This window comes from Gorilla gorilla, chromosome 1 (assembly GCF_029281585.2).
Source record: "Gorilla gorilla gorilla isolate KB3781 chromosome 1, NHGRI_mGorGor1-v2.1_pri, whole genome shotgun sequence".
NCBI classification, from domain to species: Eukaryota; Metazoa; Chordata; class Mammalia; order Primates; family Hominidae; genus Gorilla; species Gorilla gorilla.
In genome coordinates this window covers 21,525,858-21,542,486 of record NC_073224.2, presented here as the reverse complement: position 1 = coordinate 21,542,486, position 16,629 = coordinate 21,525,858, and the positions used below count along the sequence as shown (strand labels likewise).

General features: G+C 39.3%; 1 protein-coding gene across 6 annotated transcripts in view; it reads right to left on the bottom strand.

The window, feature by feature from the left end:
- Positions 1 to 6,610, bottom strand: part of MAP10 (microtubule associated protein 10) — a 51,642-nt gene extending 45,032 nt beyond the window's left edge. For 5 of the 6 annotated variants that reach the window (XR_008674528.2, XR_008674527.2, XR_008674529.2 and 2 more), the window contains exon 1: positions 3,974 to 6,591. Coding sequence is in view for 2 of the 6 variants with exons in the window: in XM_055372934.2 (XP_055228909.2) it covers positions 3,974 to 6,511 (2,538 nt within the window). In the remaining 4 variants the exon portion in view is untranslated. Of the gene's footprint in view, positions 1 to 3,565 lie in introns of those variants that run through there. The other variant, XM_031016028.3, reaches the window with a different exon arrangement.
- Between the last annotated feature and the right edge of the window lie 10,019 nt (positions 6,611 to 16,629).

Below are 16,629 nucleotides of genomic sequence, written 5' to 3'. Positions count from 1 at the left end.
ACTCACACTCATTGTCATATATGCTATATATGTTATTTGACTCAATCCTGAAACCAATTCTATAATGAAGAAAGTCTCCAAGGAGTAAAATAATCAAGGATGCAAACGCCATTTGTCTGTCTCCAATGACCAGGTTTATACCATTTTAATTTGCCACTAGGGTTAGTAGTCGCTCCAATAACATTGAGACAGTTTGAATATATGTTTTGGTGTCAAAGGTGAAAAATAGTTTTTCTCCTTGGTCCCAATACCTATTCTAATAGGTAACCTTGAGCCCACCCCAGCTTCTTGCCTGTCCTCAGGGTTCTGCTTTTCCCTCAGTTGTCCCTTAACCTGCTCCTATGCCCAAGCCCTGCCGACCAGCTTGAACTTTTTCTGGGGCTCTGTTGGAAAATACCATCTTCTCATTTCTCCAGAAGCACTCTCATGGGGCTGTGCTGAAGAGTGGATTTGTAACCAATTTTTTCATCAACATAACCTCAACTGCTTTGTGTCTTCCAGAAGTTCCTCAAACTGGATGTCTTGACCACCATCAGCATTTTCCTTGTTTTCTAAGGCTACTTTGGGTGCATTCATATTTTTATGTCTGTCATTTCCGTGGAATTTTGGAAGGAAAACACTATAACCTTTCCTTAGTACATAATTTTGAAGCAAAACCTCTTATCTAAGTTTTCTAATTTTTTTCTAGAATTATTATAGTTCAGTATAACAGAGATCTGAGAAGAGTTTTTAAAAACAACGAAATGCTTCTAACACTAAGGCTTGGCACTCCAAGCTAATGAAGATCCTCCTGAAGTCTGTTACTTCCAGGCATGACAGTTAGGTCTCCAGAGAAAATCACTTAAGAAAGCCTTGGTCCTTGACCAAGTGAAGTTTTCCTTGTATTGTTTTAGGTTAAAAATAAGAAAAGAATGAATCAGCAAGTTTTGGCCTATATATTGTCATTCTTCACAACTCCCTAAATATTTAAATCTAAAGTAAAACATAAACCGACTGAAGAATGTCTTTCTCTAGGCCCAAGGACAGTTTGATGCAGGAAATTTAAATATTATTTATATGTTGCTTTGTTATGAAATTTATTTGCCTTGCCAACAAGTGTGGTAATTTAAAAGCTGGGTTTTTTAATTAACAGTCTTGACCTATATTTTGCTACCAATAAAAGTCTGGTTCCTAAATGTAATTCCATACTAAATTCACTGCTTGTACATGAAGAAAAATCTAAATTAATTGACATGTAAAGGAGTGGCTCTCAGCAGAAAGCCATAATAATTGCATGATAGAAGTTTTAATATCATTGTTCTTTGCATCTGAAAATGTCATCAATAGCATGCATTATAAGTGAAGGGAAAAAACCCAGCGTACTGTATGCATCTGCACAGCCCTCTGCAAATGTTTATGGGAACAGTTCAGAGGACTTATTATTGGTGGTTGGTTCCTAAGCTGTAAACATTCAACATTACATAGAGGTAGGTCTTACCATCTTTTCTGTGGCTCACTTTGCATTTTAGACCCTCTCCCACTCAGCTTTGTCCATAGCAGTTTAGACACCCATGATATTCAGAAGACCTTTTGGAAGGTTTGCAATAGCTTGGTTTTACAATGAAATGACAGTCTCCCTTATTTATGACTTGAAATACTGTTTCATGTTTCAATAATTTTAAGCAACTAAGGAGATAAATAAGGCTCCATGAATAGTATCTATTACAAAATTCTTTTAAAATAAGCTTATAGATTGTAGAATTAAAACATGGAGTAGAATTTGTAGAATGTAATAGGAAGGACTAAATACATGAAAACAGATATTTTCACTAGAATTAGACTAGAAGAAACAATTATCACAATTCTAGAAATAAGTATTCATGGATTAACTCAAAGAGAAGCGGATTCTGCTACTCAGCTTTGTAATTTAAAGTGCATTAGTTCTTTGGTCTTGTTGTACCTTAGACATGCTAAATTAATCATTTTACCTATTCTTACCACAGACAATGACTTACTCTCTACCAAATAAAACGTTGGTCTATAAGGAATTATTTCTTTGATGATTCTGATATTGCTTATATTTTTATTGTCTCTTCCATAGTAATGACAAATTGCTATTAAACAATTTACACAGTTCACATCATTAAACATCTAGTTACAATACCTGGCATTACAATATTTTGATTTTGTGAAATGTTATACTATATGCTTTATATTTTAGAAAAATTAAGATCATAGCCACTAGCCACAGAAACCTTTCATATTTCAAAACTTTAACTGATATAATTTCTCTGCCTATTATTTTCAATAATTTAAAATATTCAAAATGTCATGACTACTTACTAGTGCTCATTTATAACCTAAAATAATCTGTTATTCCTATTGCTTAGAATTCTATTATTATACTTAGCATTTGAGGCTCTCTGTAATCTGGCATTTTCCTTACTCAACAAATGTCCTTTCTACCACTCTGTAGCATGAGTCTATCATTCTATTCAAGATAATATTTTAAATTGTCCCATAAATATATCAGGCTCATTCCCATCACTCTTTTATTCATATTGCTCCCCAAAATGTAACATCCTCTTCTCTCTTTTTACCATCTATCTATATTCTAGTATTATGATCATTCAGAATACCTATATAATTAATTACCTTTAAAGAAAGGAAATTAGAACCTCACTTCATACATTCAAAAACATTAGATATATTAAAAAGTCTAAAAATTAAAGTATAACACAGCTAGAAGAAAATATATGTAAATATTTGAACACAGAATAAAGTCTAAATATAAAACCAATGGAATAAATTATAAATTATCACTGGATTTCATAAAAACAAAGTTCCATACACTAAAAATAACCATTGAACAAACTGAAATGACAAGAAACTGAACTCCTATATCAGAAACTGTATAAAAGATACCTTCTTAAGTTTCCCTTTCCAAATATTTCAGAGAACACCTGAAGGCTATTTATACCAAGCAAAACAGAAATATTACAGTCAAATATATTTCCGATAAGGATTTTCTGCAGGTTTATTTTTAGGGAATCTGCTTATTTTTGCTGCTTAATTCTAAACCCTCCCATTAGGTATTTTAAATGCCTGGGCTTGGTTTTTTTCAACAAATGTTTTTATTGCACTGCAGCCACATGCCAGGAATTGTGCTAGATACAAAAATGTACTGATGTGTAAAACAAATATGATCCCATCACACAACTGAAGCCTAGTGGAAGATAAATTTTAATCAAGTAATCACACACATTGTGGCTTATAAACAAAAGGTGCAGAGCACTATGACTGCATATAAAAGCAACTTCACCTATTGGGGATATGGGATATGTATATGTCAAGGAAGACTTCTTATCTACATACAACTGTAAGCTTTTACAACAGCAGGGCTCTATCATAAATAGATTCTGCACCTTTCCGCATCTAACACAGTAAGTCTTCTATATTTGTTAAATAATTTGTTCCAATTAAAATTTGAGGATGTCCTTACTAACTAGCCTTCTTTTTCAGTGGTGTGCGTGAAGTCAGCTTTAGAATGATCAATACTGTAGACTAGACACTTTAAGAGAGACAATTTAGAAAGATACACTTTTATTCTTATGATTAAACAATTTAAAAAGAAATCTGTTTATATGATTTAATAATCAATATTATCAGATTTAATGGTAAAATACCATTTAAACATCAAAGGAGTAACGTTAATTCCTATTTCTTTAAAAAATTATTCACATAATTCATGAACTAAAACAGCTTTAAAATTTTTTTCACTAACAGTACACATAGGTCGTTGAAAGTTTTTTAAAAGCATGTATTTTTACATTGTGTATCCTGGAAGTTTATTTATTACTAATTCACAAATATCTTTGCATTGCTTGGAAATATTTAGTGAACCAACATCATCATTGCCTTCTTCAAAGTGATCTGATGTACTGCTATCCAGGACATTAAGTTCGGACACATTTGAAGGCAGGTAAGAACTCACCTGGGATGTTTGTGGTGACTGGCTTTTTTCTAAAGATTTCCAACTACTTCTTGTTTTAACAGAGATGTCTTGACCTCTCTTTGTAATTTCAGAATTGTGCATACTATTTTGATCTATCTGGTTTTCTTTTTGTTCAGTCCAATGTGTTGAAGATAGATCACTAGCAGAGATACTAGATGCTTCCTCCAAACTTTTATCCTGAGTCTTTGAAATATGAAATTTTCTGTATGAGTGTACAGGTGACCCGGCTGAAAAAGGTGGGCTAAGGATAGAACTCCTGTCACTACTGTTTTTCTTTTTGGACACTCCTGTGTCACTAGACTTGCTTGTATATTGACTATGTTTTGGATTTTCTGTCCTTGAACTGCTATCATGAGCTTTGAAACTTCTGCTGGTGTCCTCACTGGTACAGAAATCTTCAGAATAGCAAGGGCTAGACAAATCATCTGAATACTTCAGTTCTGAGATGTTTTCATAGCAACTATTTTTACCTGTTCTCTTGTCACTTATATCAGCCATAAGAATGTCATTATCTGTGGTTTTGACCTGTCTAATATCTATTTCCTTATCTACAATTCTGTCAACAACAGCGTCCTGTTGGAAAACACATGGACTTTGGCTTTTCATTTCCACATTTCCTCCCAGAATATTTGTAGGGGTAAGCCTTTCTGGAATAATGGAATTTGCAGGACTCACAACTTCTTCCAATGAAACATTATTGATTCTATTTTTACTACATTCAACTGTCTTTTTTTCAGTTGCACATTTCAGTTCAGTTTCTTTACTTGTGCTGGGCTCATCAAAAACTCCACTGATTTGTCTTGAGGTATCACTATTTTCAGTAAAAGATGCATCTGAATCTAAATACTTATCTTCAGGCAGTTGTGGCTTCTGACTTTGTTCTGCAGAGCTTAATAGTTTAACTTTGGATGACGGAATTCTGAATTTTGTACCCAACATTTGTGATTGTCTTTTTCTATATAGTTCTCTTTTTTCATGTACCACCAACATATCAGGATTTGTCAGCTTTAAACGCAGTCTTAGTGTATTTGTTAAGCCATAAAGTAGCCTCCCTTTTGGAACTCTTTTATGGAGGGCACCACTGCTCTTTTCAGAATATTTATCTTCCTTATAGTTTTCAATTTGGTTCTTTTTATACTGAAGACTCACTGACTTTTCACATCCCCCCATAGAACGCTTATCCTTCTTGGATTCAGACCGGCATGTGGATTTGGCAGAAGATTCGGGTGACTTCTTATCCTCAGTCCTATATAACCAGGCTAGGTGAGGATGTATATGAGCAGGACTTGTCACAGGTTGGTCATATAACAAGGACAACTCAACTAACAAAGCATTTAACAAAGGCAACTGCCTTATTGTATTAATTCGATTTTGTTCAGTTTGACATGTTTGATTAGTTGCTCCTATATTCTGAATATGTGGAGGATTTACAAGCATTGGAGGATGTTCGTGTGCTGCAGAACTTGGATGCTTTAGACAACTCCTGTGTGCTGGGGGATTTACACGCTTTTTTTCAGGAGAAGCATCATCCATTTCCTCAGGTACATTCATTTGAGGCTCAATGGTGATTTTAGCCTGTGCAGGGGGCGGTTTTTCTTGGGTCAAGTTAGTGTAATACAAAGGAGGAGGGCAAAATATATTGGTCTCCATGTCCAATTCTGTGACTTCGTCATTTAGGGAGCTAACATTTCTCCCACTGCCAGCACCTGAACATGTAACAACAGAATTGGTTTTGCCATTCTCCACAGAACCCACATTATCACATTCGGCCTTACTTTTAACCATTTCCTTCAAATCCTTCTGTGCCTCTGGGATTTCTAACTCCCCCAGCGGCCTATCAGCCTCTTTTGGGCTTGGCTGTGAGGCTGGCTGCTGCAGCTGCTGTCTTTGGGGACTGACCTCCGCTCCTCCTCCTGTGGGGGTGAAGGTGAGGGGCCGCTCAAGTTGGCTCAGCAGGCGGCTTCCCAGGTCAGTCAGGCGGTAGGCCAGTGCAATGTCCCCAGTCCGCTCGCCCACTCGATTATGCAGGGGGAAACGTCCCCGGTGACGGTGGGAGCATCCGGAGGCGGCCGGCCCCACGACCCTGTGCGCTGCGGTGGCCAGCGAAATGTCGCAGGCCCCCAGGAGCTGTGGGGTGGGCGTCGGACGCCCAGGGGGCAGCTGCAGCAGCAAGGTGGCAAGCGGGGTCCGCAGGAGCTGGCGGTGCAGGGTAGCAGGCTGCAGGCGGAAGAGGCAGGACTTGCCGCGACCGAAGCGGATGACACCGGGCCACGGTTCGGCGGCGGGAGCGCCGGGGCCATCAGGAGGGTAAACCAACAGCGTGGGGAAGTCCAGCAGGCGGAAGGCCACGGCGGGGCACAGACCGCGCGGCGACGAGGCCGCCCCCTGCTCCTTTTCCTCCTCTTCCTCCTCCTGCTCCACTGCGGCAGCGGGGGGCGGCAGCAGCCGGGTTTCCAAACGCACCCAGTGCACCAGCAGCTTCAGCGAGAAAAGCCGCTCGGACAGCGAAGCGGCCATTGCTGTTGCCCCAGGAAACGCCGCCGCGGGCTCCGCAAACGAGAAGCTGAAGCCCCGGGCTCTCACGAGAAACCGGAGCAAAAGGCATCGCTGCCTGCTATCTCGCGAGATTTGCGGAAGCGCTCCAGCAGGTCCCGGGCGGTGTCTGCTTTGGGAGTTTTGCTGCTCAATGTGTTTGGCCCCTTTGTATGCATATTTGTGAGCCGTTTTTTGCCTCCAAACTTGTATTAAGACAATTGATGATAATGCTGAGGATATAAGTGGTAAAAGACAGTGAGTTTTTTGGGTAATGGTTTTATCACTGCAGATCTTATGTAACTTGGGGGTCAGATCAATATACCTGAGGAATATTGAAAGAAAATCAGGACTCTCCTTCCTTTCCCATGCTAAACAGAGCCAGTTAGTTAACTGTCCACAGTGGGCCATCTCTGTGTCTGCTGTTCTACCCAAAAGATGGTGACACTGCTGGGATGGCCGGGGAGCCCCTGCCTCATAAATTACAGTAGTACTGAGACAGACACACCACACACACACGGAGTGTGAATACACTGGCAAAAACTCTCCTTGGCTGAACTTTGGTCAGGCTCATCTAAGCCTTCTTTCCGACTAGGCTTTGACCTTGGCTTCCAATCCTGTGGACCCTGAATCACCGAGTTGTAGCAAAAGTCTCGCTACGGCTGTTGAGAGAGAATCCCCAACCCTTCATACCTGATTACCGTCGAGACCTGATCAAATTCTTCATTTTCTACCATTGGTATCTGACCACCCTGGCCTGGCTTCAGCAAGAATCCTATTAGGCCTGCTTAATCAGAACCCTCCCACCCCTGATGTTCCCTATCAGTAAGTTTCCATCCACTTGACCTGACGCCCCCTTGGCTTTAAATCCCCACTTGTCCACGCTGTATTTGGAATTCAGCCCAGCTCTGTATTGAGGTCTCTTTTCTCTTATTGCAGTAGTTCCTGAATACAGTGTTTTTGCCACTTCAACTACTGTTTTTTATTTGACAACATTTCCAGCTAAGCAATCATGATGCATGAGAGTAATGTTAATGATTCCATCAATAAAACAAATGTGTATACATAAATATACACACATCTACGGAGACACAGAGAACTTGCTGCTGTATCCAGATATTTTAAGAAAGATACTCCTAACCTCAATGAGCTAGCCAGCTAGGAATCCAAGGCCAGTATATGGAGAGCCTTGAATGCCATGGTAAAGAATTTGGACTACATTCTGTCCAAATTATTTTGATTGAATAAGTACATCATAGCAATATTTGGAAATGTATCATGGGGAGGAATACAAAGGATGGATTCTACTAATTAGAAATTGGATTCAGAGCAATCTATTAGAAGACTACTGCAGTTGTCTAAGAGGCAGATAATTATGACCTGCGCATGGTCAGGACTAGTGGAAATTAAAAAGAGGTGGCAGAAGAGGCATTTGTGATGGAGGAATTTTAAAATTTGGTGAATGGGAAAGAAAAGTCATGGGTGAAAAATTTCTGCTACTGAAGGTGAAAATATTGAGGAGGCACAGATTTGATGGAAAAAAATACTTTGAGTTTTGAGATATGTAGAGCTTGAGGTACCTGCTGCGCATTATATATGTACAGCTTTATTCAGCTTTATAAATTATAGTTAAATTATATTGCTTCAGTGCTCAGAAGAACATTGTGAAGCTCAAGAGAAATTCAGAACTGGAGGGATATGATGCTTTAGTGTGAAGACGTGAGAGAGAAGTCTCGTTGCAATATATAAATACAAGATACTTCTCAGACCAGATGCGGTGGCTCACGCCTGTAATCCCAGCACTTTGGGAGGCCGAGGCAGGCAGAACACGAGGTCAGAAGATCGAGGCCATCCTGGCCAACATGATGAAACCCCGTCTCTACTAAAAATACAAAAATCAGCTGGGTGTGGTGGTGCATGCCTGTAATCCCAGGTACTTGGGAGGCTGAGGCAGGAGAATCGCTTGAACCAGGGAGTTGGAGGTTGCAGTGAGTGAGCCGAGATCGCACCACTGCACTCCAGCCTGGTGACAAAGCGAGACTCCATCTAAAAAAAAAAAAAATTACAAGATACTTCTCTTGGCTTTGAGAATCTTGCTATATACTTGCAGAGGACACATATCAAGCAACATCCTCAACGGATAGATGATGTAGAGCAATAAAAAAAAGACATCATCACAAGTGAAAAGCAATGAGGTATTCAGTCCATGTGCACCAGAGAAATACAGTAGACAAAATTCCTCTTAGAAGATATCCTGTAGTTAGCCTTTTGAGTAAGGTTAATGGTGTGCACTAGTAGCACTTGTATGTCTCTTACACATGAATAGAAAAAGCAAAGTCCCTCTTCTATAAAGACATTATTTCTGCAATATGTAGTTTCTGCAATGATAATAACTTCTCTACCCAGCTACTCTACATGACTGGTATTATAATATATGAATAATATTTTATACTTGTAAATAATGCTAAAAGTAACAAATAAAATTTTTCTATGACAAATATTTTCCCCATGTTTCTACACCACACATGGAGAAGTAGCACAGTGCAGTAGCTGAGCGCCTGGGTTCTGGAAGCAAACTACCTGGCTCCAATCCTGGTTCTGTGACCTTATACTAGTTTCTGAACTCTCTGTGAATCATTATCCTCATTTGAAAAATATAGTTACAGTAACTACCTCATAAAAATATTATGTGTGTTAAGTGAATTAGTACTTACAAAACTCTTAGAACAGTGCCTAGCATATAGTAAATATTTGTTAAAATAAATATTGTTTTATTTATTATTTGCCACATGGCACACTTTTTAGCTGAGTGTTTAAAACACTGCTATTGTAGTTAGCAAAAAAATAATTTATCCAACATGGGCCCATTATTTTCAATCTGTAAAAGGTTTTATGCTCTGTATTTTATTTTTCATGCAGGAGCTAGCTGTCTTTTTCACAGGTCAAGGTCAGGCTAGGCAAGAGACTGGATTATTGAACTATAAAAAGCTACTGTCATTAGAGAAAGAAGTAGGGAAGGACACAAGTGAAAAGTATGAGTTTCAGTGTGTGATATGCTGAGTTTGATACATGATATACATCCAGGTAGATAGATCTAAGTTAGATATATGGATATGAAACTTACAAGAGAGATCTGGGCTGAAAGGATACATCAAAAGTTGGATGTCAACATAATTTCTTCATATAAGACCTGAATTAGTATAGCAATGAGACACTATTTTCTTCTTTTATGTAAATTACTTTGAAACAGTGCATGTTGCAAGAATTTTGGGTTGATCTCTGATGATCAGATATGATGTTAACTACTTTTTCTAGGGGAAATAACTTTGGGGTGAAAAGGGGCAAAGGAAGTCAGCATCATTAACTAAGGTAGTACAGCTTCAAGACATGATGGGACTAATAATTTGGGCTGGAAGCAGAAACCGGATTAGTAAAATTCACTGAGCTGTGTGAGTCTGGCTCTTTAGAGGCAAACCTGTTTTCATAGGGCTGTGGACCCCAAGGAATAGATTCAGCAGATGGATCATTGTAGCAAGAGTTGTAACAAAATGGCAGTCATTGGAGTTAAGTGGGAGAGCAGTTGGTCTAGTTTGGAGCAGAAGCCCAGATATATAGGAAATGTCATGGGGGCTGGAAAACCCAAGTGCATGTCATGGATGCAACCTAATCTACTTAGCTTCAGAAAATGTAAAGGAGCTCCTGGGCTGTCGAGGGAAGTGACATGGCTAGCCAGTTGCGTGCACTGAACAAACACTGATTAGGAGAAATGTGTGTCTAGTTGACATGAAAATGTCCAAGGCTTACTCTAGAAGCACCAAATACTAATTCCAGGTCTCACTATCGGGGACATCCTGCTGCCTACAGACTTCCTTGCTTCATCAGGATTAGCTCTAGAACCAAGTATAACCACCCATAATTGGCAGAGACAGAGGGGACTGAAGACGTCCTATCCTGCCAGGTGGAACATACAGAGCTGAGCGAAGAAGAACCTGTGTGGTTCTAACTAGGAGGAAATGAAATTCAACATCCCTTATTTCAGAATAATTCTTTACACCAGTGTTTCCTTTCCCCAACAAAAAGAATATAACACAAATACCACACGATATTACTTATAAGTGGGAGCTAAACGTTGAGTACACTTGGACATAAAGATGGGGATAATAGACACTGGGGACTACTAGAGGGGAGAGGGTGGAGAAGGAGGGTTGAAAAACTACCTATAGGAGACTATGCTCACTACCTGGGTGAAGGGATCATTTGTACACCAAACCTCAGTCACCCGCCATTTAATAAAATAATGAAAGACCTAATAAGAAATAATTCTACAGGAAAATGTCTTTAAAAAAAAAACCAGAAAATGTAATCTGCAATCTTGAAAATAGAAATGTGAAAAGACCAAGTGAAAGTCTTTTTCCCTCGACCATGGTTTAAAATCCCTAGCATATGCTCATTTGCATGGCAAGCCTGGGAACCTTAGCTCTTAGAGTTCCTTGAGAGACAGACTGGGAAGTTGGGAGTTCTTGTGGCAGCTCTCTTTCCCTCAGGTCCTCTTATGTTGTCTCCCAAGGACTTGCATTTCAGGATTCTAGATACATATTGTATTTCTGGAGCAAAACAATTTCAATCAGGAGAAGCCTATTTCTAGTCATTCATTCAGGACTTCAGATAAAAGCCTGTTTTAAGCAGAAAGCTGCCCTGCCTCTAGACCTGATTATAGGCTCCTGAAATCTAAGCCAGATATCTTCCTCTTTACTAACTGGGTTACAAATGGACCTCACACAACTTCAACACCACAAATGACCAGAACTTTAATAACATTCACCTTGACATGTTTCATTATGGGTAAAGAGGATATGACTCTGTCTTCAGAATAAATCTCCAGTGTTTGAATGTGGATCTTTTTCTTTCTTTCCAGTCTTTTCATTCCCTTCTATTTCTAAATTTCTGGAAAGGGGGAATCATAGCTTTTCCATGTGTTGTCATTAAATCAGGGGCAGAGTTATGATCAGAACGTGATTACCATTTCCAATATCACAGATACAAAATAGCTGTGGTAAATAAATGCAAATAATCTAAAAATATTCTGCAAAATGGTACCAAGGCTGTGCATTGCATTTTCAGTTTTTATTTTAAACTTGCTAGAACTTGATATTGGAAATTCATTCACTTGAGAAGAAGGACAAGGAGAAAGCTTAGAGGGTGGAAGGAAGGGAGGGGCTGGGGGTTGGAGAGTAAACAAAGGAACTACTAGAGATTAAAGAGAAAGAATGGCCTATACCCCACTCCAATAAATCTCTCTACCAGAAAGGAAGGGGAAAAACAAATTATGAAGCATCCTAAGGTATTGGAAATGTACGAGTTCATTAATAAGCAAAATCGTATGTACAATTGGTAGGAGTGGTTTAGTGAAAATTATTTGACTGTCATTGGCAATTAGAAATGTATCATAGTGGAGGCCGGGTGAGGTGGCTCACGCCTATAATCCCAGCACTTTGGGAGGCCAAGGCGGGCGGATCACGAGGTCAAGAGATTGAGACCAACCTGGCCAATATGGTGAAATCCCGTCTCTACTAAAAATACAAAAATTAGCTGGGCATGGTGGTGCGTGCCTGTCATCCCAGCTACTCGAGAGGCTGAGTCAGGAGAATCTCTTGAACTTGGAAGGCGGAGGTTGCAGTGAGCTGAGATCACTCCACTGCACTCCAGCCTGGGCGACAAGAATGAAACTCCATCTCAAAAAAAAAAAAAAGAAAAGAAAAGAAAGAAAAGAAATGTAGCATAGTGGAATCAACATAGTCTTTGAAGTTGAGCAGTCCTCGATTAAAATATCAGCTTCTCCATTTTATACCCATGTAATTCTAGGACAGGTTCTTCAACTCGGGGAATTTTCCTCCCGTGTTATCTTACAGATTTTCAAACTATGCTGTGCATGTTAAAATGCAGAATCTTAGGTCCATCTTCCAGAGATTTTGATTTCCTAGGTCTCAGGCAAGGCCCAGAAATATACATTTCTAACTGTCATCCCAGATGAGTTTGATGCAGGGAGTTACTGGACTTTTCTCTGAGAACCACCATCCTAGTTTCTGGCACATTGCAGATAGCCATATTTCTGTCTTCTGCATGTGTAACAAGTATATGCTGATCATATAGTAGTATCATATACAACAAGTAGTATAATCATGCCAATAAAATAGTATGAAAGATTTATGTAATCATAGCTCCTTCTTTCACACTTTCAGTGTGAAATGGAAGAAATGAAGTAGGTAACCTTTAGCAATGAAGCATTACTGTCAACATGCCACCATGCCAAGAGATGCCAATGTAGCAGCAACAACAGCAGCCTTAAGAGAGAGACAGCTTCCCATAAAGTACTCAGAAGAAGCTTCAGAAAGCCCCCAGAGGAAGGTAGTTTATGAGAAACCCCCTTATAAGCAGAACGCTGCCTGCCAAGACACCAAAACCACTGTTCTGCACCAGGAAAGGCTGACTATGGGTTCCTTGGATAGAGTACCCTCCTGCCTTCAGTTAGCAGGGAGGGCTGAAAGATAAAATCTTGCTCATAAATTCTTTTCTTTCCATGCACATAAACACCGTTAGGTATTTTGGCCTAGACCACCTTGTCAAGGCTCTGTAAATAGTTGCCCCATGTAATAGAATTAGGTTTAAATTGGGTTTATTTTAAATTACTTGTTAAATAAAAATTATAGGAGGCCATTGTTTTGGACTAAGCTCCTGCACTAGGCCCCAACAGACTAGACTAAAAATCAAAATGCTGTCATTCGCGCCGTAGTTACAGGTCACCAAACTGAAACTAAGTTATGTGACTCTCTCTATCAGGAGAAAGGGATAACTGCTTTAATCCTTACAATAAAAAGTAACGTGATGTGAACCAATTGGTTATTTCTCTATTGTTCCATTTCCCTGCTCCTGCCTTACAAGGAAAGTCACTTTGAAATGAACAATTCACTTTGTGTTCTTGGGTTCTGCTTTCTTGGGCTGTTCTCTGTCTATAAAGCTGACCTCTTTGGCTCAGCTCCGTGAAACACTGATTCTATTTTGTGGAATGAAGTTTTTTCTGATTCTAGAATAGCAAATAAAGCCAACTGAGATCTTTAAACTAAATTTGTTGCGATTTTGTCTTTTGACACTACTCACTCATAATTTAGATTCTTCTAAAAGATAGCCAGCTGTTCTTTTCATAATTAGTAAGATATGGGAAATAAATCAAAAGTCTTGATAATTGTAGCAAGCAGATTTGTCCTTTAGGAGACCCTTACCAAAAACGGGAGCTTGGGGTACACTGAAATAACTCTATAAATAGCTGCCAGTTTTATCGAGCTTATCATATGTGCTTGGCATTGCATTTGGTCTCTTACAGACTGTATTTAATCTTCATAGCACCTCCATGAAATTATTGGCATACTCATAAGGAAACCAATGAAACTAACTTGGAGAGCTTAAATAATGTATTCAAAGTTACACAGCAAGAAAGTGGTAAAGTATCATTAAAATACATTTCTGCTTGTCTTTTAAAAAATAGCTTGTGTTCATCCCACTAGATTCCTTCATCTTATTTGTTTATGCTCAAGGAAAGTATTAATGTACAGGAAACTGACACTATCCAATTGGAACATGTATTTGGGGGTACAAAGGAGCAATTTAATAATACAACAAGGAAACAAAGAAGCAAATGCTGAACATCTTATGTTCTGTAAGAAAACAGAACCAGCTTAAGTAACAAATTAGGAGCATGTAAAAGGGGGAGGTAGAGAAGGGGGTTGCTCCGGATTAAGTTTTTTTTTTGTTTTTTTTGTTTTTTTTGAGATGGAATCTTGCTCTTATTGCACAGGCTGGAGTGCAGTGGCGCGATCTCAGCTCACTGCAACCTCCGCCTCCCCGGTTCAAGCAATTCTCCTACCTCAGCCTCCTGAGTAACTGGGATTACAGGCGTGCACCACCATGCCCGGCTAATTTTTGTATATTTAGTACAGATGGGGTTTCGCCATGTTGGCCAGGCTGGTCTTGAACTCCTGACCTCAGGTGATCCACCAGCCTCAGCCTCCCAAAGTGTTAGGATTACAGGCATTAGCCACCAAGCCCAGCCCAGATTAAGTTTTAACAGACACAACCATCAAAGGTAACCTGTCCACCTTCTTTGAATTCTTAAATAAACCATCTGAACAAAACGGCATGTTTGAGACAACAGGCGTGATTTCATTACTGACTGCTTTTAGATGACACAAAATAATTATAGTTTAAGGTTAGGTGTGTTAAACTCATGAAGGTTAGCTATGTTGATGGAAAAACCAAACTCTGTAAAATATTTAAAGAGGTTTATTCTGAGCCAATATGAGTGACCATGGCCAGGGGTTGGGGGACAGGCTCAAGAGGTCCTGAGAAAAGTGTGCCTGAGGCAGTCAGGTTACATGTTGGTTTCATACATTCAAGGCAAACTGGAATTGTAGGAAAATCATAAGTCAATAAATGAAAGGTGTACATTGGTTCAGCCTAAAGAGGCAGGATATATCTTGGAATGGGACCTTACAGGTGGATTCAAAGATTTTCTGACTGGCAGTTGGTTGAAAGAGTTATGCTTTGTCTCAGGACTTGAAGTCAGTGGAAAGAGATGCTTGAATTATGATAAGGGGGATTGTGAAGATGAAGGTTCTTGTTATGTAGATGAAGACTCCAGGTAACATCCTTTAAAGGAAATAGGATGTTTTCCTATTTTCTTTAAAATAGGAAAAATATTTTCTTTAAAAAAGAAAATAAATGTTGCTTTCCAGACCTTAAAATGTATCAGACTCTTAGTTCATCTCCCCTAGATCCAGCAATGGCCTGGCTGCATTAATAGAGATTGCCTACAGACACAAATTTCCCCCAGCAAAGACAGCTTTCAGGGCCATTTCAAAAGATGTCAAAGAAATATATTTTGGGGTAAAATATTTTTATGTCCTTCAGGGTTTTCTGTCATGTGATGCTATACCAGAGTCAGGTTGGAATTTGGTATCTTAGTGCCACAAAGTCAGTTTTTCAGTCTTATGATCTCTGTCTTAATGTTAAAGCTGGTCAGGGGTGCCTAAACTCCAAAAAGAAGGGGTGTAATGAGGCATGTCCAGCCTCCCTTCCCGTCATGGCTGGGGCTTCAGTTTTTTAGGTTGCTCTGGGGTCCCCTTGGCCCATTGGGGAGGGTTTCATTCAGTTGGTTGCTGGAGGGCTTAGGATTTTATTTTTAGTTTACAGCTATGAGAATACTCATGCAGATAAGAGCTGCAAACTGAAGTAGTAGGACTGAAATGACAATGTCTGGAATTTGCTTTATGATGCCTCAGGGAAAGAGAAAAATGACATAAGAAAAGCCAATGTGGCAAAGTCTTGACAATTATGGAATCTGTGGGGTAGGTATATGGAATACATGGAGTTACTTATGGTTTTTCTGTACTTTAGTGGATGTTTTAACCTTTTTATAAACTAATAGTGGATTTTTCTCTCACAAGTTTCAGATTAGCCGTGAAAGACTGTGAACTTGAGTATAGCGCCAGATATCAGTACTGTAGAAACTAACCACAATGTATAATCATGTTTCCAGGGGAAACGGCTTTTTACTGCTGGAGCTGTGAGAATCTAGAATATCCAGAATTAAGTTCTGATGGCTGTCCTGAGCAGCTACTTAAAATGAGGGGTATTTGTAAGTAGGTCATATATAAATAGCATGCCTCCTTTTTATAGGTCTTAAAGGCCAAGTATGTTTGGAATTCCTTCTGCCCTTGCTTCATTTCTCAATGCCAGCCTCTTCAAGGTGGGGGGACAGGGTGGCAGGAAGGGGACCCTCATCCCCTCTTCTTTTGTATGTATATATTATCTTTTAATTTACTTCCCTGTCAACCAGCTATTTTAGGATGACAGCCACAATTTACATTGACAAGTTTATTTTTCTTTAAAACATACATGTGTTTATCATGTTTTGAACTGGAAATTCAAAAAGCAAATTCAGATCAGTAGATACCACGCTTTTTTTTTTTTTTTTTTTTTTTTTGAGATGGAGTCTTGTCTGTCGCCCGAGCTGGAGTGCAGTGGCTCGATCTCGGCTCACTGCAACCTCC